At 52.5% G+C, this 24344-nt stretch overlaps 1 protein-coding gene across 8 annotated transcripts; it reads right to left on the reverse strand.

Moving 5' to 3' along the window:
- Positions 1–523: 523 nt before the first annotated feature.
- Positions 524–19663, reverse strand: LRRC27 (leucine rich repeat containing 27). 8 transcript variants are annotated; one of them, XM_073240105.1, is made up of 9 exons: positions 17197–18783; positions 13081–13135; positions 7349–7501; positions 5688–5929; positions 4349–4461; positions 2046–2214; positions 1642–1713; positions 1071–1319; positions 524–922 (listed from the first exon to the last, which is right to left on the reverse strand). In XM_073240105.1, the coding sequence occupies exons 4-9, from the start codon at positions 5736–5738 to the stop codon at positions 776–778; spliced, it is 801 nt and encodes a 266-aa protein (XP_073096206.1). In that variant the 5' UTR covers positions 5739–5929; positions 7349–7501; positions 13081–13135; positions 17197–18783; the 3' UTR covers positions 524–775. The 8 variants fall into 8 exon arrangements, with proteins under 8 accessions (XP_073096206.1, XP_073096202.1, XP_073096208.1 ...); XM_073240101.1 differs by lacking the exons at positions 5688–5929; positions 7349–7501 and adding an exon at positions 18987–19663 and having other exon boundaries at positions 17197–17308; XM_073240107.1 differs by lacking the exons at positions 7349–7501; positions 13081–13135.
- Between the last annotated feature and the right edge of the window lie 4681 nt (positions 19664–24344).

Consider the following 24344-nt stretch of genomic DNA (forward strand, 5'->3'; position numbering starts at 1 on the left):
AATCTGAATAATCCTACATTTACTAAAGAAATCAAATTGAAGATGTTTTTGAGATTAAGCCCTTATTTAACGACAATCAGGCATTCAGACAACCTTTTCTGTACAAGAGGTTCAGTGGGATAGAACCTGAGTGGCCTGGGTGAGGGATGACACATAAAGGGCTATCCTGTGATGGGAGGCGGGCACCCTGCTAGGGCTGCATTCACCGCCCCACGTGCAGGATGGGGGTCGGCCACCAGGACAGGTGAGAGCTGAGGAACAGCCCTCCAGGCAGCAGGATGGTGTGTGTACCTGAAGCCCTCATGGCAAGTACCCCTTCCTCCCTCCTCCTGGCAAAGACGGAGGGACGGACTTCTGACCTGGCAGGGTCGGTGACCTGGCCTCTCCTACGCTGAAACACATCAGTCAGTGACAGCCAGGATTACTCCTGAGACCAGGGTTGGGGGCTGGGATGGGGAGGCAGGTGCTGATGCCCAAACACTCATCAACAGCAGGGAGAAAGTAGGCAGAGGTGGAAACAATGTTTACGGTATTTTCTTTTAGTGCCACTTAAGCCTTTTCAGCCTTCATGAGGGCAACACCGATCCCGAGCGGCGGGCTCTCCAAGGCGCTCCGTGGAGTGGGTCCTGAGAACAGTGGGAGTCCTGGCACCCCCTGCCACCCAGGGCTGACCCCTGAGAGAGGACACACCTGCCGAGCCGGTGCTCGGGTGTGGCGAGGTTTCCGTCCGTACGAGGACACTCAGTCACTGGTATTTGTCGGCTTCTTCAGACTCTTAATGTTTCATGTTAAAAAATATATTCTGAGGCTGTGAGGCAGGTGGGCCAAGTGAGCAGCTTCCAGTGAGAGTTACAAGAGGGTGATTTCCATTCAAGGTCAGTCCCGACTTCAGTTTCATCACATCTGCCTGTAGCTTCCTGGCCTTGGGGAGGAAAGGAGGGGATGCAGTCAGCCAGGCTGGCAGCACCTGGCATGGCACCTGTTTGCTTTAGACAAATGGATCCTGAGTGCAGGTGGCAGTGCCCAGCCACTGGGCCACGTAGCCTGACCCCCCTGAGGAGCCTACTTACTGCGCAGCCCTGCGATAGAGCCAGGCCTTTTCTTCTCATGAGGACAGCAGCTCCTCTTGGAGACCCAGGGCCCCAGCTGTGTGAGTCCACGCCGGTCAGGGACGGGCCACTGGCCTGCGGCACCATTCCTGGCCACGATTCCCCCGACACAGGAACAGGACCGGGGTCCCTAGTGGCGGGGAGGAAACTGCCCAGCCTAGAGTGAGGTGTGTGCCTTCTGCTCCAAATCCCATGTTTCCAGCTGAACTGCTGGGCCAGAAAAGGGTGTAAAGAAGGACAAGACCCTGTGGGAGGCCCCAGGGACAGGGGCCAGCAGTAAGGGGCAGGCCTCAGCCCCGAGAAGCTGGCCAGCGGGCAGCTGTGTCCACAGGGCCGGGGCCTGCCCCAGCCCCCAGGAGGCCTGTCCTGCGTCCCCCTCCCCTGCCCTCTCCCTCTGTCCCCCACCTCTGGCTGCGATTTCCCCCCTCCAGCCTAGGCACCCAAGACGCCTACGCTCCCCTCCCCGAGCACAGAGCCACCGCAGCTGCGGGTCGACGCTCAGGTCTGTGTTGTCAGCGTGGGCAAACGCTACCTGAAGCCGGTACCCACTGTTGACAGTTTCCTTTCTGTAGAAATTTGTCCTTTGTGGTAGTGACAACCGCTCCTTTAAGAAGTTTACTTTGTTTTCTACACACCTGTTATTGAATCCCCCCAAACTACGAGCCCCTGCCCAGTGGGCCCCCTCCCCTGTCAAACCCTTGGGCATCTGCCTCCTGGGACACCCTCCAGGGTACTCCCCCCACCCCCCGCTGGGGCGCCTGGTGGTCTGCATGCAGACGCCTGGGTTCCTGCCCCCTTTCTGTGGGCACCCACTCCCTCTCCCCCTTGGCCTGGGAGAGTGCACTCCTCGGGGGCTTCTGGAGAAGGGCACCTGGAGGGGGGTCGCGGCCCCGCCACCTGGAGGCGCCCTCCTCCTTTCAGGCCCCTGACTCTCACCTGGGGTGGAGCTGGGCCAGGGTGGGCCTGCGATCGGGAACGGCCCCCACGAGGGCCTCTGTGCCCCACGTCTGTCTGCGGTGCTTGTCGGCCAGGCAGTGAGCCCTGGGCCAGTCCTCTGGTGTGTCGTGTCTGTTTCCCATCCCTTGTTTCCTTTTCACTCTGTTTCCTGGTGGAGGCAGTGGGTGGTTATCATTCAACTTCATCTTTTTTCAATTAAAAAGAAGTTTGCCCTAATTTTAACTTAACTCCGAGAGTTCTTGGTTATCTGGGTGTCGCTTCTGTGACGACTTGCTCCATGGTCGAGTACTTTCTACCGCTGCCCCCGGACTCCGTGTTGGTGCCAACTTTGTTTCTGACAACATCTCCATTTGTTTGAGTGTGCGCTTCCCCGGCTGGCGTGGCGCCCTCCTGCCCTGCCCTTTGGCTCCCCTCCACTCTGTGGAGCGAGGGCTGGAACAAGCGAATGCTGTGGGGGCAGCGGCAGCACTGGAGGTGCCCCAGTGTCAGGACGCTGGGGCCACATGTCTCGGTGGGTCCACTCCTTCAGAGAGGGCCCCCTAGCTCCACCAGGCCCAGCGCGGGGGGCCGGGCCAGACCCTCACCACTTGGGGCTCAGGGAGGTGCTACATGGCCTCTCGCCTAGAGTGGTGCCTTCTTGCTTGGCTTCCCTGGGGACCACACCCCCTGTCCCCTGCTGGGTGGGCAGGTGGTCAGCAAGCTGAGCAGGGCTGGGGAACTAACCTGGCCTTGTAGGCTTTCAACTTGCTATCTGTTTTTAGTCTCATGGTTCTGTGGGACCAGCCCCCTTGCCTGCTGTTGGCATTGCTTCCCGGGGTGCAGGGACATGCCAAGGACCGGCGCTGTGCACTGCGATGTGGCCTTGGTGGCCACCAGGTGGAGCACTTTATCTGAGAGGGCAGCTCTCAGTGCTGGCGACCCTTGCTCTGCTCCTCAACCCACAGCCTTCACCTCAGAGTCTGAGATGGCTGCCCCAGCTCCTGCCATTGTGTTTGCATTCCGGTGGGGTGGGGGAGAGAAGGACAAGCTCAGGAAGTCCACACACGTCACTTCACCACCTCTACTTCCCAGGGGTTGAGTGGGGGCACATGTCATTACGTCCAGGTATGTGCCCACCTCGGGCTACAGACAGCTGGCTGCCTCGCCCCTGGCGGGGGCTCCGTACCACCTAAGGATGGGACCAGGGCTTTGGCCCTGGTGCTGCTCCAGGGTCTGCACACTTGGGTCACGGTGCAGACATGCCCACTCTGTGCCCCGCGAGCTCCATGAGGGGTGGGCTCTCCTGGGGCAGGACAGGCTCGCGCCTCAGAGCGCGGGGCCTTCCCTGCAAGCAGAGCCAACACTGCTCTCTGAGGAACACAGGCCTTTTCTTTGAGGCTAGTGGCCCTGCATGGACAGCACAAAAAGAGATGCTCATTTGAGGTGGACTGGCACTACAGGACACTCAGGTCCTCAGATGCCAAATTTCAGAAAACACTATCATTAAGATCATCTCTTAAGATAAAGCCGTCAGACTTGCCTTCAGGCCCTGCACCTGCCCTACAGCGACCCAGCCAGTCTTGGAAGTCTTCACCTGCGGCTGTGCTCTGTGGCCTGGATCTTGTTTCTGACTGTACTGAACTTAAAAGGGCGTCTGAACGCTGCCCTGGCTGGTCCTGAAAGGAGGCCCACGTGAGGGTGCAGCGTGTGCTCTGCGTAGGTTTCTCCTGGCATCCAAGTCACTGCCCAGCCATGCCGCCAGGCGCTGCTAGAGGCCTGGGGTGAGGAGGGGAGGACGCGGACAGCCGGCGCCACCTGCGAGAGCATGATGCCGTGTCGATGCAGGCGAGTTCACGGGGGTCAGGCTCCGCTGCTTCCTGGCCACACCCCTGGGAATGTGAACCCCCTTCCTTGGCCTGGCTCCCCAGTGCCAGCACCTGGAGTGTGGCTTGGTCTCTGACAGTGGTCTCAGAGCAGTTGGGGAGGCCACTCAGGGGTCATTCCTAGGGTTGCAGGCACTAGGTCAGTATGGGGCCAAGAGCAACAATACCGAAGCATGAACATGGGAAAAGTAAAGAAACACCAAGATCGCAGAGCAACCCCTGTTCTGTGTGGGGGGCGTGGGAGGGGGTGTATGCAAGACGGGAGCGTGATTCCACGGCAGCTGGCTGAGGCAGGAAGAGCACCTTCCCACTCCGCATCCCCCCGAGCCCGCGGCGCGCCTGGGCCTCCAGGAGGTGCGGCCGAGCACTGTGGGGACGGTGCACCTGCTGGTGGGGACCCGAGCCGCCCCGGCCGCTCACCTTAGCTCGCTATGCGCTTTCACTGACTTCCTGCTCTGCCCCGTTTCTCCGGTACGCTTCAGTGACATGCCCTTATCCATGAGGTCCGTGGCAAAGGGAATCTTCGATGCCACCTGGTAAAACACAACAAGATGCTCTCAGCGGTCCAGGAAAACACTGCCGTTAACACAAGCCAATCGATCACTAGACTTGTTCTTCATCTGCGAGATCAGTCGGTGGGCATCAGAGGGGAGCGTTCTCCCCGCCCACAGTCATGAGCCTCCGGCCTCAGCCAGCTCGCAGCCCCAGGGGCCCGGGCCCAGCCCCAGGCTGGGAGCCGTTGGGAAGGCTGCTGCAGTGCCCTGCTCAAAATTCTGTCAGCACGACGGATGGGAAATGTACTGTCTATAAGGGACCCTGGTGTTCCACACAGATGTGGCTCTATCTTAAGTCACTAAGTTTCAAGCCGATGCAAAAGTGATGAGGTGAGGAAAGATCAAGTCTGATAGGTAGAAAGCCTATTATAAATCCACTGGTCCAGGGTCAGGGCCAATTAAACACTGAAAACTTAGGAGAAATACTTCAGTATTGGCTTTTTCTGATAAAGTGCGCTGAGGTTCCCAGTGACGGCACACTGCTTCCTCACGTGCGCTTCCTCACGTGCACACACAGCTTAGCTGCACCCTGGTCACCAGCCCCGTGCCCCCTCCCCGCCCCCGCAGTGAGCGCCTGCTTAACCTAGCCGCATGCTGGCCAGCAGGTCTCGACCATGTCCGCAGCCACCGCTATCATCCAGCAAGACCTCTTCTAGTGGCCGACAGCCGCTCAGGCTGTGGCCCATGGGTTTCACTGGAGGTGGGAGGTGGCCAGGGGCCAGAGGGTGACGTCCAGGGCCAGAGGGAAACAGGATGGATAGAGGCTGACCTGTTTCTGGAAGCTTGCTGTAAGAATTCAGACAATTTCTTTAAAACTTCCCAGTTACAGTGTTTCATAAAATGCTTACACATCACTACAAATGCTAAAATGCTCATTATTTCTAAGGCCTGCCGACACAGCACGTGGGCTTCCTTCTCTGCCTGATGCCCCCTTTCCCTACCTGCGTTTGCCTTTCTCGAACCCTCCGTTCCCCTCCTCCCTCTTGGGCCACAAGTGGATGTCTGGTTGGGGCCCCAGGCTCTCCTAAACATATCCTGACCGGCCACTGCCTCCTGGCAGAGGGATGCCCAGGGCAAGCGCAGGTGTGGGGAGGAGGGTGGGACAGGTGGGCTCCTGGGCGGGCAGGGTGCCGAGACCCCAGCAGGGCCCCTCCCGCTGGAGCCTGCAGTAGGGCCCCCCCAGCCTGCGGCTGGAACTGTCCTACCTGCTGCGTCACCTCCAAGTGGATTAGCAGGGCGGCACCCGGTCTGGCCATCAGTTCACCAGGGCAAATGCCTCACTCTTTAGAGGTGCTTAACCTCCAGAAAAGGGAGGAGGGAGAGACGGGTGGGGGGTGGGAGGCAGAGCCACCGTGGCCTGGGCTGTGGACACAGCAGAATTTAGACCATCTGCCGACTGTCTGAGGGTGGGCACCCTTTCAGTTCATCAGGACCCCTGAGCAGCACCCTGAAGGAAGAAAACAAGGAATGCTAAACCCAGTAGATGTTCTTTAAAGTCAGGAATTTAATTTTGTTTTTAAAAGTATTAAAAGCATATTACTTGGAAAGAAGCCCCAGCCATATATTAGTATTCCCACAAAGTGCAGAGTTGGAGGGCCCAACAGCCAGTCCCCTGGTGGGGGCACCAGGACCACAGACCTGGAGCAGGAGGGTGGGGGCCCATGCCGGTCTCTGGGAGGCAGGCCTCACACCTCGTGACACCCTCTGCAGCCCCAGTCCCACGTCCAGGCCCCCGCACAGGAGTGGGGACAGGAGGGGCAGGGACGGGAAGGGCAAGGACGCAGCCCTTTCCTGCTGTGTCGCACACAGAGCTGGTGGCTACTGTTCCCATGTGCCCGGCAGACGACACTGGAAGGCACATGTCGGTCCTCGCAGGTGCACACCCAGGACTGGGCTGCTTTCCTTTCTCTGAGATGGACCGCCGGGAGCGCGCAAGGGAACTCACACTTCTGACCGGAACACGTGTTTTCCCAGCAGCAGCAGCGGCTGGCGGCAGCTAGGCTGGAACAGTGTCCACTCTGCCCTTCCTGTGCTGTCACCGTCCCTCTCCTCTGCCCCTGAACTGTACTCATCCATGGGTTCTGCCAGGTCCCATCTTAGGCGTCCCACAGGTGGGGTGACCTGGCCTGTGTTCTGTGTGCTGACAGACATCTGGAAGAAGAGCTAGGCAGGGGGACAGTGCCCTGAGGGGCGGGCAGTGACCCTGGGGCTGGGGGGCCTCCGCACTCCCACATACTCTAGACTCACTGACCACTGTGGTTCTTAAGCAAATATTAGACAGCTTTGGCCAAGGTAATTACCTTCTCATAGAAAGTGAATTTATTTAGTCTTTTAAGCCCAATTTATTGAGCTACCCTCTACCTTTTTTCCTAGTCAATTACAGTATCTGGCTGGATAGGCAACATGCTGAAAACGTGGGATTGTTTACTGGGCATGCAAGAAAGTTGCCAGACAAAAACGTCTGATAAGCCCATTCTTAGGTGTCCAGGAGTAAGGCCTTTCACTGCACGTGTCATTAAGGGGTTGTCTGACGGAGCCAGCAATTCCTGAAGCGGTAGCCTGACGGTGGCTTGGTGGCGTTTCATCTGATTTATCCCGGTGAACTTGCACCCAAACGCACCCTAGAGAGGCTCTATGATGGGTGCTGAGGACACACAGCCATGAGCGCAGAACCAGGAAAAAGCACAGCTGTGATGGCTCAGGGAGCGGACTTGTGTATGACCAGGCGTATGCGGTCCAGCAGAGGGCACGTGCGGCTCCATGTCCCTCATGAGCCACTACTAAAGAGCACACCTGCTCCCTGGTCCCGATTCTAAAAAGCACTAACTTCAGTGTCAAAGCAGTTTGTCATGACTGTCCCACAAACCTCACGAGGTTAAACCTTTGGGGGAGCAGTTCTCCGCCGCACAGATGCGAAGAAAGGTCAGGATGGCTGCCAGCCCTTTCTGCACAATAAGTGGGGCGGGGAACTCCAGAGGGCGGTGTCTCGAATTCAGCGCCTTCGGGGTAGTCACGTTCCCTGCAAGGGAGAAGAGCTGTCAACAGCTCACACATGCTTCCGCAGGGTGGAAACAGGGTGTGGAGGATGCCGTCTATACCCTGAAAACAAGATCCTAGGGAGAATTCGCGGCAAAATGACAAGCTGTCTTGAGATTTGCTTTTTAAAAAACTCTGTAGGGGAGACAGATTCTGCGGGTTAAGGCCGGCTAGTTACAAAATTAAATAGACAAAAAGAGAAGCAGCAACGATAGCTGTCAAGTAACGATGAGAGGCTGCCTGTTCTCGGCGCAGAAACTGCAAGGTGTTTACTTTGGGGTACAGTGCCGCAAAGCGAAGGGAGCCGGGGTTACCCAGGAAACAAGCGGTCAACACAGACTCTCCTGGACTGGACCCAGACACTGGGTTTGTGGACCAAAACTTCAAAGCAGTCATTATAAATGTGTTCAAAGAAATTAGAAAACCATGTTTAAATAATTAAAGGAAAGTAATAAAATGACTGAAATACAGAATATCAATAAAAAGAAAAATTACAGAAGAGAACCAAATAGCAGTTCTAGAGTTCAAAGTTACAAAGACTGAGATGAAAATCTCACTAGAGTTACTGAACAGCAGGTAACAGTTGAACAAAAAGTGAACCTGAAGACGGAGGAATAAAGTCTCCAAAGTGATGGTCAGAGAGAACAGAGATTCGAGCAGCCGCAGGCCCGTGTGCCCTCCGACGCCCATCAGGTTTGCGGACACACACGCCACGGGTCACCGGGGAGGACAGGGGAGGAAAAACATCCGGGGAGCCCGCAGCCAAAAACATCCCCAATCTGATGATAAACACTGACCTACACATTTAGGAATCTTAGTGAACCCCAAGTAATATGAGCTAAAGGGAACCACACTTACACACATCAAACTACCAAAAGAAAGAAAAATAAGAAATCTTGAAAACAGCAAGAGGAAAACAACTCATGATATAAAAGGGAGGGAACAGCTAACTTCCTGTCAGAACGATGGTGGCAAGAAGACAGTGGAATATATTTAAAAAACCTGCTAATCAAGTGCTCTGAATCCACCAAGACTACCCTTCAGAAGTGCAGATGAAATGAAGATATTCCAAAACTGATGCACATAGAAATAGATATTCTGAAATGACCCCAATAATTAAACAAGTGAATAAGCAATCTATGTAGTCAAATCCTGTTGAAAACCACTGAATTAAATGGATGAGTTTAACAGCAGATGACAGAATTTGTGAACTCCAGGGCAGGTTAACAGAAAATAGTACTATTAGAACAGACAGAAAAAAGAATGGAAAAAAGGGAGTGTTCAAATCAAGTGGGACAGAATCAAAATCTCAACATTTATGTAATTGGAGTCCCAGAAGGAGTGGAAAAAGAGAGTAAGAAAGCAGTAGTGTCTAAATAGTATCAATAGCCAGGAATTTTCAAAAGCTAATTAAATATATCAATACACAGATTCAAGAGGCTCAGTGAACCCCAAAGTAAACACAAAGAAACTATACCCAGGTACATCACAAATGGGGAAAATGAAGCACAAAGATAAAAATTTTAAGTAAGCCAGAGAAAAAAGACACATTTTTTTAAAGGAAAAATAATAAGACTGACAGCTTATTTTTCAACAGATAATGGAAGTCAGAAGACAAAGACATTTTTAAATAGTGAAAAATCTCTAAAATCTAGATTCCTGTACTCAGCCAAGTATCCTTCAAGAATGATAGAAAAATAAAGATGCCTTTTTCAAAAACCAAACTTGAATGATTCATTGCCAGCAGACTAATAGTACTAAAGCAAAATTTTTATGCCAAGACAAGTTATCCCAGATGGAAGCATGTAACTTCAAGAAATGAAGAGCGCCAGAGGGTAAATTCATGAGGAAATATAAATAAATACTGACAGTTCTCTTGAGTGGGCCGTCACAAGTCAAGGATGCACAGCGTAGTCTCCTAGTAATCACTGAAATGCCACTATGCACGGCGCCATGACATCCAGAGATGCTGGAGTGGCTCCAATCAGAGCTCCTGCTGACAGCTACAGACCGGGTGAGGTATCAGTCTCAGGCAGGACAGCACAAGAGGCGAGCAGAACTGGGGAAGTGGGCGGGGGGCCAAGACAGCTTCAGGAAGAGACTGGCCCCAGATGGCACTGCTTCGGGCAGTATAACATGGACAGAGACTGGGCAGTCATAATGAGTTGCAGGGCCAGAGGACAGATGTCAGAGCTCCCGCCACAGCTAAAAAGTGAAGGGGTGTAGTCCAGAGGAGAGGGCTGTAAGGGGGACCCCGCAACTGTGCATGTGAATTCTGTACCCAAGCCTCTAGCAAAGTCCTGCAATTCACGTGCATGGGACAGACTGCAAACAGCACAGCCAAGGCCAAAAAAGCCAGACCGAGAGTCCACCTACTGCCCACACCAAAAGAGATGGAGTCTGTGCTTAATCTTGTCAATTTAACTATCTATTTTTTAAAAATTAACACTCTACAGAGGAATGTAACAGAACTCAGAACCTCTACAATGTATCTGTGACAATGTCCAGATTCAACTTCAAATTACTGGGCACGTGAAGAAACAGGAAAATGCAACCCACATTCGAGAGCAAGGGCAGGCGATGGAGATCAGTCCTGATAGTCTAGATTATCAGACAAGAATTTTAAAGTAGTTTTTTGGACTGAATTGTGTCCTCTCAAAATTCGTATGTTGAAGCTCTAAACCCCAGTACTTCAAAACGTGACTGTCTTTGGGGACAGGGCCTTTGAGGGGGTGATTCAATGAAATGAGCCTGTGGGGCCGGGCAGATCCGACCAGTGACCCTGTAAGGAGAGGGAGAGACACCAGGGATGTGTGTGCGGAGTGGGGACCAGGTGCCGGCACAGAACGAAGGCGCCCCCTGCAGGCCAGGGAGGGAGGCTCAGGGGGAACCAGCCCTGTGACACCCCTGCCTCGGACTTCCAGCCTCCAGGGCTGAGAAAAAGTGATTTGGGTGGTTTAAGCCCCCAGTCTGTTGTAGTTTGTACAGCAGCCCGAGCAAAGCGATACACTCAGCTATTATAATTATGCCCAAGGACATGAAGGAAAATGTGTTTGTACCAAATGAAAAAATAAGAACTCTCGGCAGAAAAAAAGAAACTATGCTTTTATAATATAGAGATTCTATGACTGAAAACACAATATCTGAAAAAGAATTTACCAAGCCAATTGGAAATGGCAAGAAAAAAAAAAACAAAAACAGACTTGAAGATATTAATTTATCTTCCCTGAAGAACAGAAAAATGATTTCTTTTAAATGCACAGAAGCTCTGTGGGACGACAAAAAGGTTAAACATATAGGTAAAGCGGGAGAAGAGAAACAGAAAAATATTTGAAGAAATAATGACTAAAATACTCCCCAAATTTGGCAAAAGACATGAATTAAAAAATTTAACAAATTTAACAAACTCCGAGCAGGATAAATACAAAGAAAACCTTTGACTTGTGGGTAGATCACAGTTTTAATCTGTTAAAAGGGAAGGAAAGACACAGAGCTGCCTTAAAAGTGACCCAGGGCGACCGACAAGCTTGCACAAGGGGGCAGGGTGAGTGACCGCCAAGGCCCGTCCTGGGGGAGAACAATCCAACCCTCTTTTCTGCATCAGAAATATCCTGTAGGAATTAAGGAAAAATAAAGATATTTCTAGAAAAACAAAACTTAAGAGAATTCTTTGCCAGCAGACTGATTTCAGGAAACATGAAGGGACGGTCTTCAGGCTGAAGGAATGTGATGCTGAATGGAAACTCGGATCTCAAGGAAAGAATGGGGAGGCATTTCCTAGGAACGCTAAACACTGACGGAATATATGACTTTTACCCTCTTAGTTTCTTTAAACATATGTGATTGTTTAAAGCAAAAACCAGAGCGCTGCGCTGTGGCTCACGACAACACGTGGGGCGGTACTGGCCCCGGGGGGACCCGAGGGGCCACCTGCTCTGTGACATGGCCCAGGGCTGACTCTAAGGATCTGTACTGTGACCCCAAGAACCACCGTTAACCCACTGAAGGAATGTAAGAGGTACAGCTAAAAATTCGATAAAAAGGTAAAGCAGAAATCTTAGACTATCTGACCAAAACAAAGTTAAATGGAAGGTAAGAACAGAGAAAAAACAAATGAGCAGAAAACAAGCAGTAAAACAAAGACCTAAATCCATTCATATCAATGATTACATGAAATTTAACAGGCTAAACACTTCAATGAAAAGGCAGAGACTCTCTGACCAGACAAAAGAATGAGGCGCGACCACCCGCTGCCTACTAGACATGTACTGTGAATGCAGACGGGTTGGCAACAAGTCTGTAACATCTTTCTGGCTGGCGAGGCCGCGCTGACACCCATCAAATGCCAGTGAGCGGAGCCGAGGCGCTCCTTCCACATCGCGGCCATCGGAGCAAACCACAGTGAGGTATGACGACCACATGGCCAGAATGGCAAACATAAGAAAATAAAAGATCCTAAATTTTTATTCAACCAGTAACATAGCACCAAAATACATAAAGCAAAAGCTGACAGATCTAAAAGGAAAAGTAGGCGAATCACAGTCACAGTGGAAGATTTTAACACACTTCTTCAGGTGCTGACAAAATAGACAATAACAAGGCTGTAGATGATTGGAGCACTGATTAACCTACTGACCTAACTGAATACATAGAACATGACGTCAGACAACACTTGAGAATGCACAGGATCACGTCACCGGGCAGAACACATCCTGGGCCAGAAAGCTTCAAATATCCAAAACTACACAGTGTATGTGGCACTAACCTAGAACTCAACAGCAGAAGATGATCAGAAAATCTCCCACCATTCGTAAATTAAGCAAAACACTTAAAAAGAGCCCGTGGCTCAATGTTCATAGAGAGAGTCAGAGCTGCATGACGATAAAGCACAGCCAGCTGGACTTGAGACCTGTGGGATGCGGCCAAGGTGGCCGTTTGAGGGAAACCGGCGTGACCGCCTCGGTGACGAAGAAAAGGGTTAAGAGCAATGATCCAAGCTTCCAGCTCAGTGAGTTAGAGAAAACAACAGACCTAAATTAATGAAAACAAAACCAAACAGAAATCCACGAGACAAAACATTTGTAGAACAGAGAAAATCGACTTCTTCCTCCTCCTCGTTAGTATTTTCAGCAAGGAAAACAAACAGAAATGAGTAACTGCAGTTCCACATGTCCATATGGGCAAACTTCAAAAAAACAGTGCTGAGCAGAAAACCAGGAGATGGTATGATAAACACGCAACAGTTCAGCAAGCGGCCCTTTAACCACACCCTGAATCCCTGTGGCTTGTGGGGGGAAGCGGCACCGGGCGAGCTCGTGGCCTGCAAGGTCCGGGTGACGCTGACTTTCCCCATGCTGTGCTCGGGGGGCAAAGCTCTTCATTCTCAGTACCCCTTCCACCGCGCGTGTATGGCCACGCTACGTGCCCTTGAGGGGCAGCAGTGCAGAGGCTGTACACATCAGCCAGCCCCCCTCCTGTGTCACACCTGTTTCCGTAACAGGTCCCAGGAACTTATGAAGGCAGCATTTTAAGCCAACTTTTACTTTATGAAGACTTACCTACCTCCACAGGTAACATCTTGTTAGGATCTCTTTCCAAAAGCAAAGTTTTCAAATGTCTTTAAAACAAAACAAAAATATATATCATTCAAAAAGCAGAAAATAAAATGACCATCCCTAAAATATAGCCTCAAATTACTCCATTTATCTTCTGTTTAAGAGAATGACTTCAATACAGACAACACACGTCCCAACAGGCTGACATGCACACCCAGCACTAGCACCTCTGAGCCGGCCAGGCTCTCAGCCTGGCACTGCTGAGATTGGGGACAGGCCATTCCTGGGGAGGGCTGCCCCAGCTCTGTGGGGTGCTCAGTAGTATCCTGGCCTCTCCCCACTGCCAGGGTATCGCCCAGTCCAAGTTGTGACAAACACACCATGTCCAGACGATGTCCACTGGAGCAAAACCGCCTGGCCTGAGAGCCAGCTCAGGTGGCCACATCTCCCAGCGGTATCCTCACTGCACACCAGGGCTTCCTGGGGTCTGGCACGTCTCCATGGTCAAGTGTGTGGGCTCATGTCGCAGAGCAGGGCCCTGCTCCGGGGTGAAGGAGGCGTGTGGGGAGGACTCTGAGGAGCGGCAGCAAGGAGACCTGGTCTAGGGGGTGACTCTCCATGCACTGGCCTCGATGCCCTCTCTCATCTAACACCCGTTACTGTCTCCTACAACATTTAGCACAAAATACATCACAGACAGACAGGAGAGATGGAAGGGACCCAGCAGACAGTTACCCGCCAAATGATGTGGAAATTCCATCTTGAACTTCCGCTTGGCCCTTCTGCGTTCTTTTATTTTTCACATTGAATTCTTAGAACTGTATCATATGCTAATGATCTATTTCTCTGACTTGTCAGAGATCAGCAGCTGCAACCTGGCATGGGAAGACTGCATGGGCCCTGGCCCAGTCAGTGTTTTCCGCCAGGGGCCCGAAGGCTCCTTCTCCAGGGGACCCAGGTAGAGGGCAGGACCCTGTCCCTCATCCCTTCTGCACCTGCTCCATCACAGGCTTCAGCAAGAGACTTCTGAAGAATTGTTGCAACTGCTGCCGCACCTCATTCCCAGGAAGGTCTGCCAGCCCAGTGTCCCCACTCACAGCATGGAGCAGGCTGTCCCGAGGCTGGGGTGCTCAGGGCCGCTCACCGAGGCTCGGGCTGCTCTGTAGGGGATGGCTGCTCGCCACATGGAGACCCCATAAACCCCTGGAGGAAAGCCCTGCTGGCTTGGCAGAGGCACCGTGCCCTCAGCAGCCCCAGGAAGCCAAGGTCTGCAGCGCAGACCCCTCTGTGTCCCCTGTCTGCAGCTTTCCTTTCCCCAAACACGTCTGCAGAGAGGTGGCTGCACGTGCAGGCCGCTGAGCACACTCACTAACCCCACGGATGAACTGAGGCTGCGGAGACGGGTCTCACTCGGCAGTGGAAGGCGAAAAACCAAAATCCAACACCACTGGCCAGGGCACCCAAGATTTGAAAGAAGAAACCATGATTTTCCCAACACTCAATCGACAGTTCTAGTAAGTATCTCATTAAAATTAAGTGCAGTTTTTTGATTGGCACCCCCCAAAGCAAAATCAGATTACTGGAGGAGTAGATAATTTTCTTTCCATTTACTTCCCTGGATGTTCCTTACTTGAAACTTAATAAACTCTATGAATTAAACATTTGTTGATGTACACAAAGGTGAATTGCTTCAACATTGTTACTGCAACCAATTGCTTTGGTTTGGTCCCCTTAATTTTGCCGACAGAGAAACGGCCCATGAGGACTGTGTTTGCTGTTCAAGGCCTCCTCAACCACCCCAGACGGCTGCAAAGCGCCTCCCCAGTCTGACTGGTCTTCCCTGAAGCCTAGCGGGCCTGTCACGGTGGGGAGCGGTTGGCTGGCAGTGCGCAGGGGATTTTTCTACCATATATAGTATCACAATATTCTCATGCACACCTCAAATGACAAATTAATAAATGTTAATCCCTTCAATACTATCATGATCCACCGATCATCTCACTCCGTGGGCTTTCCACAGAACACATTAAGTCATGTACTGATCCGGAGTTACTGCCTACAGAGGCAGATATGCTAGTGCACATTTCCTAAATCTCTCTCTCTGCTGGCAAGCTCACTCATTGAAGACATTGAGAAAAGGGGAGAATATTAATATTGGCATGTTTTAATTAGGCTTTCTGGAAAGTTTAAAGCTTTAAAAGAAACATAATTACTTAAAATTTTTTATTATATCTTCCAGCTTTTCAGCAAGCTGATCTGATTTTAATGACATAATGGGTTATAAATCACATGCAAAATTATATATTAAACAATATTAAGCAACTTGCTTTTACTGGCAAAATTAAAGAACTCCAAAATTTGAGAACTGTGTGTTTATTTTAGAAGAAGGAACAGTGCTGATGGGAATAGGCTTTGGTTTATTTTTACACTGAGTAGCAATTGCTCTCCAGAACTGTGTCCATGATAAAGCAATTCACAGACAAATGGCCCTAAATTATTCTAATGACGGAAGATGATGAGCTTGTGAGAACTAAGCCTTTCCAAACCGCCCTAAACCGCAATCTCAGAAGACTCACGGGGCTACTTGGGTCAGGCTGTAAGGGACAAGGTGGGAGCAGGCCCAGAGAACAGTCAGCCACTCGCCACACAACCGGCTGGCAGACGAGGGCTCAGCAAATGTGCCCAGCCCCAGCTGGAGCTGAGGACACTGCTCTGTGTGGCCAGTGGCACAACCCACAGCAGGGGTCTGCTCTGCAGACCTCTGTCCCCAGGCGCTCCAGAGAGATGGCTCCCAACTGTTCCCACCCTGCCGGAGGTGCAAGCTTGTGGTGAGAAATTAGTGCTTTCCTTGCAGAGCCTGAAAAGGCACAAATGATTCAAGACTTCCTCTTACTGTTACATGTGACAAAATATTCACTTCCAAAAAAATACTTTTAAAAACAGTGAGCCACAGTGCAGGCAAGGAAAGGGCCTCCCACAGGCCTCCACTCTGCTGTTTCGGCAGCCCTGTGGCTCTCTGCAGACACAGTGCTTCAGGTAAGAACTGGGGTCACCCCTGGGCAGCTCTCGGCCACACGCCCTGCGCCCAACCTGAATGCCACCGACTCCCGATCTCCCCCAGCTCTGACTTGCCCGGCGGCTGCCTCCTGGGTGGACTGGGCGGCAGCCTCTAACTGGCTCGCGGCCACCCCCCCACCATTCCTCACAGAGCGCCCCCAAGGCCAAGTCAAACTCCAGCCCTCTGATACAGACGCTGTGACTTCCAGGCTTCCAGGATGAAATCCAGAATTGCAAGGACACCCACGAGCCTGGCAGAACCTCTCAGCCTCAGCATGCCTCTCTGGCTCCCCTGCCCCCACACCGGCCTTCCTGTGCCCCCGCATCTGGCAAGCACGTGCCCGCCTCAGGGCCCCTGTGGGCCTCCCCCCACCCAGGTCGCGGAGCCCTCACAGGGGGGCTGAACATCGGGAGGTTTTCAAAAGGTCAAGAAACACCAGTGTGGAGACATGTGGGCACTGAAGGCAAAGGGCGGGATGAGGGCGACCTCAGTTAGGATGGCTCCCAGCTGACCTTTGGCTGCTGGGGAGGAGGGGCAGGCGAGGGGTCGAAGGGCATGTGGCATTCGCTCTAGAAGTAGAGCGCAAGGAACTCCCTGCAGTCAGCGGCAGGAATGTGGCAGGATGGCACACACATTGCTCACCTTGGGGTTCCCAGTGGTCCGACATGGACTGCCTGCCCTCTGTTCACCAAGAACCAGAGCAGATACACACGGGCCCTCAGGAGTGGGGGCTGCTTGTAACTCAGCAGTAGTTCCCACCCCTCAGTTAGCTTCTCGTGATGAGTCAGAGATGGAACCACATGTTGCAAAAACTGCGTGGACACTTCAGCAAAGGCACTGTGGCTACCAGCATTCTTTGTGGGATTGAATATTCTAAATTGTAAGTGCATGTGGTACATTCAACCATTGCACCTCTGAGCAGGCTTTAAAAAATGCCATTAAATGCTTCTATTCTGAAACCAAAACTAAAATTCAAGCAGCAGTAGGGCTTGGCAGCAAAAGACAGGCACTCAGATATTCTAGAGATGATGATTCTTAGGTCTGGAAAGTAAACACACAACTTACTTGTGAGATCCAATCCCAGAAGGAAGCGCTGTGATTCTATTACGCCGGAGGTCTAGCCAAGTAAGGTCTGGCAGTAGCACAAAGATCTTCAGGAATCGAGCAGAGGGCATTTCTGTGAAGATGCAATTGCTCTCAGGGAAAAGAGAAGAGAACGTTCATCAACCACCTAACTTTGAAGGCGTCCCCAGAGAACCTCCAGCAATTGCAACCATACACACCAAGTTAAGAGGAAACCTGAAAACCGTAATACTTTCCCTTCGACAGTTCAAACAGTAGGCACGGGCACCGGGAAGAGCGGCACCAGGCAGCCCTCAGCTTTCGGAGCTGAGCACAGCCTCCCAACCCCGAGACGCTGCTCTCGCCCATCTGGAGGCTCAAATCGCCTTCGATACCAAACGGCCTCCCCAAGGCTTGCAAGCCGCCGCTCTCCTTGCCGGCCCACACCCGGTGCCCCTCAGGCCCTGACGGTCTTCCCCAGTGCCCGCCGCAGCTCTGCGCTCCGAGCCACTAGCAGGAGCCATGCCTGGCCCTGGGGACCCAAAGAAATAATTAAAGGGAAGCTAAGAGACACATGCCCTGAACTATTTGTGTGGTTGTCTATGATAAGCAGCCACACACAAACAAGCCCAGTCACCGCCATTCCACAAACAGCTGGGCATGAGAACTCAGCAGAATCTTAAGTCACAGTCATAAACAGAATGTAATAGTAAGGAAAGGTGGGAAACCAGATGTGCAACGCCGACTGTGCTGTGTTGGAATGGAGATACATACGATTTTACTGTCATAGTGGCGCAGGATTATGGGTAGCTTAAAAAATGTTCCTTAGCACTGCTGTTGTGTGTTGCACACATTTACATGACTTCATCGGTTATGTACAGAAATAACTTCTGTCTACTGAGGCAGAAGAACACAAATAGATATAAATAGATAAGGTAATATAGATAAGAGCAATAGCCTGGTAGCCTGACTTCCTGGTTTCAAGTCTAGGTTACAAAACCTATTTGCTGAGTGACTTTGAGCCAGTCCCCAAATCTCTCTGTGCTCAGCATCCTCACTGTAAAGCGGGCCACAGGACCCATCCCCAGGGTACAGCGTGAACCGTGCTTGGCACCCAGGAGCATGGGGCAGTGCCAGCCATGTGACTGTTGCCTTTTCTACTGAAGAGCACCATGCAAAGTGTACCAGGCTGCTCTTCCCCTCCCACAGTCTCATGACACTCAATTCTGCCTCCAGTACCATCTTCCACGTGCTTTCTAGCTACAAAGTGCACCTCAAGCTCCTCAGGGTCTATAGCTCTGATTGGGCCCCTCACCCAAAGACTAGTTTCCAAGGTAATAAAACTTATACTGACATCTCTGTCTTCTGAAAGGCATAGTTACAAAGTGTCTTTGTAAAGGCTGAAGAAGGATTTTGGAATTTCCTCCTTCCTTTATGCACAAAGGTAATAACCTCATGATACAGCTGGACTCCTCCCGCAGAGTTGAGAGCATTTCTTCGTTAAAAGTTACACCCACAGAGGGAAGCCTTGATGACCTAGTAACTTCACCGGGTGGTTGCTAAGGTAGGAAACTGCAGCCCAGGGTGGGCCTGCCCATCTGAACTGTTTGCTCACGTGCGCAGGGCAGACAGAGATGCCCCACTTACTTCAACATTGGGAATTTTAAAGATCTCTCCTAAATGGTGCAGACCACTTTGACTCAAATCTAAAATTGGCGAGGATGAAAAGGTGATCCCCCCAACACTCTCGTGAGCATCTTTGGAGGGGGAGGCAGGCGTGCACGGAGCTTCACCAGCACCGTTCTCCGGATCAGCAGCCCCAGAGGGAGCCTTGTGGGAGCTGTTTCCCTCCATCTGCCAGCCCGGAGGCGGCCCTCTGGGAGCCACGGCTCATTCTTCTCGGTCTGGACCCACCTGCAGATGGGGACACACAGCTACAACTGGGCACCCCGACACAGTAACAGGTGGGAGGGGTCAGCTATGGGGCAGATCTGCAACAGTTTCGCTTGTTTACAAAACCATCTGTTAATAACAGTATGGTAAGCTTGTAAGAAAAAAAGCACTAGAACAAAATAAGTTGATTAGTGTTCTGTTCTTCCCTTTGTACTGACTTTGGTTTTTAACAAAATTAGGATTCCAAGGTTTAGTGCTTAACTCCTGGAAAATGCAATGAGGCAAAATAGGAGTGGTTATTTTAGGGATGAAAACAGATCAGAACTCTGTGAAGTCCGAAAAGCAGTGCATGTGTTCCGCACAACGTGTGTGTGTGTGTTGCGGGGGTGGGTACTCCTAGGTTTGCAGTTTCTTCCTTCCACTGTGGTTCTGTGCCCTTTCCACCAGGCATTAAGCAACTCGTGGCCAGGACCCCTGCCAGTTTCGTTGACTATTTTGGCTCAGTGACCAGTCCTGGGTCTGGCCAGCATAAAGTTGAGCGCTGGGAAAGTTTTTGGTAGTTTGGCAATACTTCTGCTCAACCCGAAGTTCAAGAATTGCTGCTCACCAAAACCTCAGTGGGGGAGGCACACTTCCACTGTAGTTCCAGGACTACAATGCAGCAATTTCGCCAGCAATGCAGACCCGCACCGCAGCACTGAAGGCCGCGATTCCTTCGCCAGCACGCCCCACGCCACGGCCCGGCCACCAGCACAGTGCACGTGCGGCCCCCCGGATGCCGTTTGGGTGAGTTAAGGAATTGTCCAAAGTTAGGAGGCACACAGGCGCGACCCCAAGAGGCCCCTGGGCCCCTCACTGTGAGTCACAGGACGCGGAGGGACGGACGCCTCACCTCCTGCACCTCCCGATAGGAGCGCCGTCCGAAAACCGAGAGTCCTCAGCAGGCCCGGGGGCCGGGGGGCGCTCCCGTGGAGGCTGCTCGGGCCCCAGCGCCCGGCCTCGGGGCCCATCCGTTCCAGGCCTGGGGGAGCGGCCTTTGTCGGGCTCTCCTCCTCTCCCCGGCCCCCCAGCTTCTGGCGCCCAGTCTCGCCTCCCGCGCCCCTACCGCGCTGCCCCCCAGAACACAGCCTGCGCCCCCAGCCCCGTCTCACCTGCGGCGCCCCCGGCCCGACATCCCCGCCCCGGCTCCCCCAGCCTTCCCTGCGGCTCCGCTGCGCCCCGAGAACGCTGGCATCTCGCGGGCGCGGAGAGAGGCAGCCCGCGGCCCAGTAATGCAGGCCACCGTACCCACGCGGTCGTCATGGAGACGCAGGCCGGACGGGAGCCCGCAGGCGCCAAGCCGCGCGGAGGGCGCGCGGCCGCGGAGGGTGTGGTGCGCCTGCGCACGGGGCTCCTGCGCCCTGACGCCAGCGAGCTGGGATTCCGGCGCCGCGTCTGCATGGCTCTCGGTGACGCGGACACGGAGGCTTTGGGGTGTTCTGGACAAGGGGCACGTGTGTGCCGAAGCCCGGAGGGTCGTGATGCTCTTGGAGGACGTTTGTGGGGTCCCGGGGTCCTTGTCCAGCGACCGCGGTGCCAAGAATCGAGAGTCCTTTCCGTTGTTTGCTTCGCCGTCTGCGGCAGGCAGGCCTGGCTCCGGATGACCACAGCGCTGCTGTCGCATCGTCACACGAACCCCATCGTGGGGAGAAGGGGCCTCTCCTTCTGTCCCAAGGAAGCATTCCTCCCGGAAGCCCCGTTCAGTTGCTGCCAGGATCCCGTCCAGGTTGCTCTTACCTGCACCAGTCGCCACAGGGCAGCTGTGACCACGTGATTCAGGCCCCTCGGGACTTCCCTGTGGGGTCACCGCTACCGGCCAGACGCAGCTCCCTCAGGGAGTGATGTCGTCAAGGGAACTGTGACCTCCTGCGGATGTGGAGCCGGGTGGACAGTCCCTGAGGTGTTATCCTTGCCTGAGGCTGCAGCTTGAAGTGTGCAGAGCAGGTGGTCAAGAAGAAAGGCTGGAGGCAAAGCGGGAGCCCTGAAGACGAACCTGCAGTGAGCACAAGCTGGACCTGCAGGATGACCTGATCCAGTGGTGTCCTGCACCCCTGCAGGGGTCCTGCAATGGTACCACTGGTGCCATTCATCACAGACTGCAGACGCGCCTGCTGGAAAAGCCAAGCCGGCTGAAGAGGTGGGCAGCTATGCACCTGCCTGTCATTAGTGAGGTGTGCCAGCAAATAAGGACAACGTGTGAGCTGCAGCCACACCTGAGCCCCTGCACCGACCTTCCAAGTATAAAAACACAGGGCTGATGCTTCATGCCCCCCACCAGAATCTCTCCAAAAATTACCCTTTGGGCCCAGTTAGAATCCTTGCACAAGGAGAATTCTGCAGAAAGTGCAGTCTAACTACGTTGGCACATCACAAAGCCACCACAATACCTGGAAATAAATTGGTATTTTTTAAAGTGAGGAAAGGGAGTGTCTGGTCACTGAGCAGGCAACCAAAACTATTAGCTACAAAGGCCAGGGCAGATTTTATGTTGGTTTCATAATCATTCAGTTTTAAATACTTCCTAATTATCCTTGTGATTTATTATTTGGTCCATGGATTATATTATAAGTCTATTGCTTAATTTCCGAAAGTTTGTAGACTTTTAGGTTATCTTTTATTGTTGATGTCCTATTTAATGTCACTGTGTTCAGACAACATTCTGTATATTTTAAACTTTTGAAATTTACTCAAACCTGAGTTTGTTTGTTTGTTTTTGTCACAAGACATGACTTATCTCTCTGAGTATTCCTTGTTGTCTTGCCAGTGGGTTTCAGCCCAGGACAAGCTCACTATTCAATGGGACTGAAAAAATGACAGTGGAACGTTCTTGGGGTGAAAGGGTCATACCCAACTTTATTCCCACGGTGGCAGGTTAATCATTAGAACCCCGTCCACTCAGAGCGAGTCCGCACGCAGCAAGCCTGTCTCTGCCTCTGGGCCTCTCAGTCTCTGTCCTCGGTGCTGCCTCCACTCCAGCCTCTGCTCTCCTGCAGCCGTGCGGCCCAGAGCGCTGGGTGGAGCTCTTTATATAGAGTCAATAACAACGTATTGCCCACACGTGTATAATGAACGGGCCGACCAGGGCAGGTGAGAATCCTGGTCATAGGAACTCCCACTCTTTCCATACTTGTATGTGTGAAAGTAATGTGTAATATTCAGTTCTTGGTAATACTGTTCTACAGATGTCAATTAGGCCAAGCTGGGTAATATTGTTCCACAAGCCTCTATATCATGAGTGATTCCGCATGTGTGGACATGTTCCATCACTTACTGTGGGGGGAGCACTTGCATCTCACTGTGGTTGTGGATTTGTCTGTTTTTTCTCAGGTTGCAGTATTAGCAGGGTTCTCCAGAGAAACAGAACCACTTGAATATATAGGGATACACATAAAAGGAAATTTATTACAGAAACTGACACACCATTAAGGAGGTCTGGGAGCCCAAGGTTTGCCACCTGCCAGCCGGCTAGAGCTGAAGGCCCGATAACCAGGGAATAGAGCACATGGGATGGGCGAGGCTGGCGTAGGTGCCCGAGTCCGAAGGCCCCAGAATCAGAAGCTCCAATGTCCAAGGGCAAGAAAAGACGGACAGCATGGCTCAAGGAGAAACTGTTTTTCCTTTGCTTTTTTGTTTTCTGCTCCGTCCCTCAGCTGACTGGACGAGGCCACCCCTGATGGGGAGGGCAATCAACTTTACTCAATTCAAATTCTAATCTCAAAGTAGATTCAGATGCTTCTCTCTTCCAGAACCATCCTCACAGACACACCAAGAACCAGTTTCCCAGCTACCTGGGCATCCCTCAGTCCAGTCAAGTCGTCACATAAAATTAACCATCACAAGGCCGCCCTTTGTCAACCTGGCCCCCTTACGCATCTCCTAAAGCCATGCTGAATCTCCAAGTAAAGATAATCATGAGGCTTAAGTTCCACCTGATGGGACACAACTATCCTGCCCACACCTGCAGAGCACCAGTGCCTTCCCCTGTGGGCAGTAACAGGGTGGAACTCAGCCACTGAAGGCATGGTGGGCGTGGCTCCTGCGACGGACCCCAGAGCCAAGCGCGATCTGAATAATCTGACTCAAGTAGGTCTGTGCAGTTGGCTGGTCATCCTGCTGTTCCTAGAAGGAAACTAGAGAGGAAGCCAATTAAATTCTTACTTGATCTCTATTAACATAAAAGTAGAGAGTCATGGCCCCTCAGTTAATTCCCTGACATAAGTCAGTTTACAGACCCAAAATCCCAGAATGAAGGGGACGCTGGGTCTCCTTGAGAAAGCACCCCAGTACATTGCTGAAAATGTGTACTGTTAATCTGTCTCCCAGCCTTTCCCAGGGAGACCTATGCCCTTCACCCTGGAGGCTGTGTACTGGGAAAAAGGACTAGTCAGACCTCTTAGGGACTACTGGATGTGGCTCTGAACTGACGCTGATTCCCGGAGGATTGGTAGCCACCATTCAGCATGAAGATGAGGTGACCAATGGAGTTTTAGCCCAGGCTCAGCCCACAGTGGGTCCAGTGAGTCCCAGCACCCATTCTGGGGCTACTTCCCCAGCTCCAGAATGCACAGTTGAAGCAGACCTACTTAGCAGCTCACCGAATCCCCACGCTGGCTCCCTGACCTGGGCAGTTGGGCTGTTGTGGTCAGAAAGGCCAAACGGAAACCCCTGGAAGAGCCCCACCTAGAAAAGCAGTAAGTCAAAGGTGGCACCACCCTCCTGGAGGGCCCGCAGAGATTGGTGCTGCCATCAAGGGCTTGAACGACGCGGGGTGGTGATTCCCACCCCACCCCCCCTCGGCTGCCTCACTGGGCCTGTGCAGAGGGCAGGTGGGGCCTGGAGGATGACGGTGGGTCACCAGAAGCTTGACGAGGTGGTGACTCCAGCTGCAGCCCCAGATGTGTTCACTGCTGGAGCAAACCCACACATCCCCGGTACCTGGTGTGCAGGTACTGATCCGGCAAATGCCTTTCACCAGGACTGTGAGGAAGGTCCACGAGCAGCAGTTTGCTTTTAGCTGGCAAGGCCGGCTTCATGTCCTCCCTCCGGTGCGCACCCCTCCCCAGCCCTGTGTCATGATTCAATTGGCAGGAATCTTGATCACCTTTCTCTCCCACAGGGTATCGCACTGGTGCATCACACTGACATTATGCTAATGGGACCTAGTGAGCGGGACGCAGCATCTACACTATACCTGCTGATAGACTGTTTGCACAGCAGAG

The sequence above is a fragment of the Manis javanica genome, chromosome 7 (genome assembly GCF_040802235.1).
Source record: "Manis javanica isolate MJ-LG chromosome 7, MJ_LKY, whole genome shotgun sequence".
Classification (NCBI taxonomy): domain Eukaryota; kingdom Metazoa; phylum Chordata; class Mammalia; order Pholidota; family Manidae; genus Manis; species Manis javanica.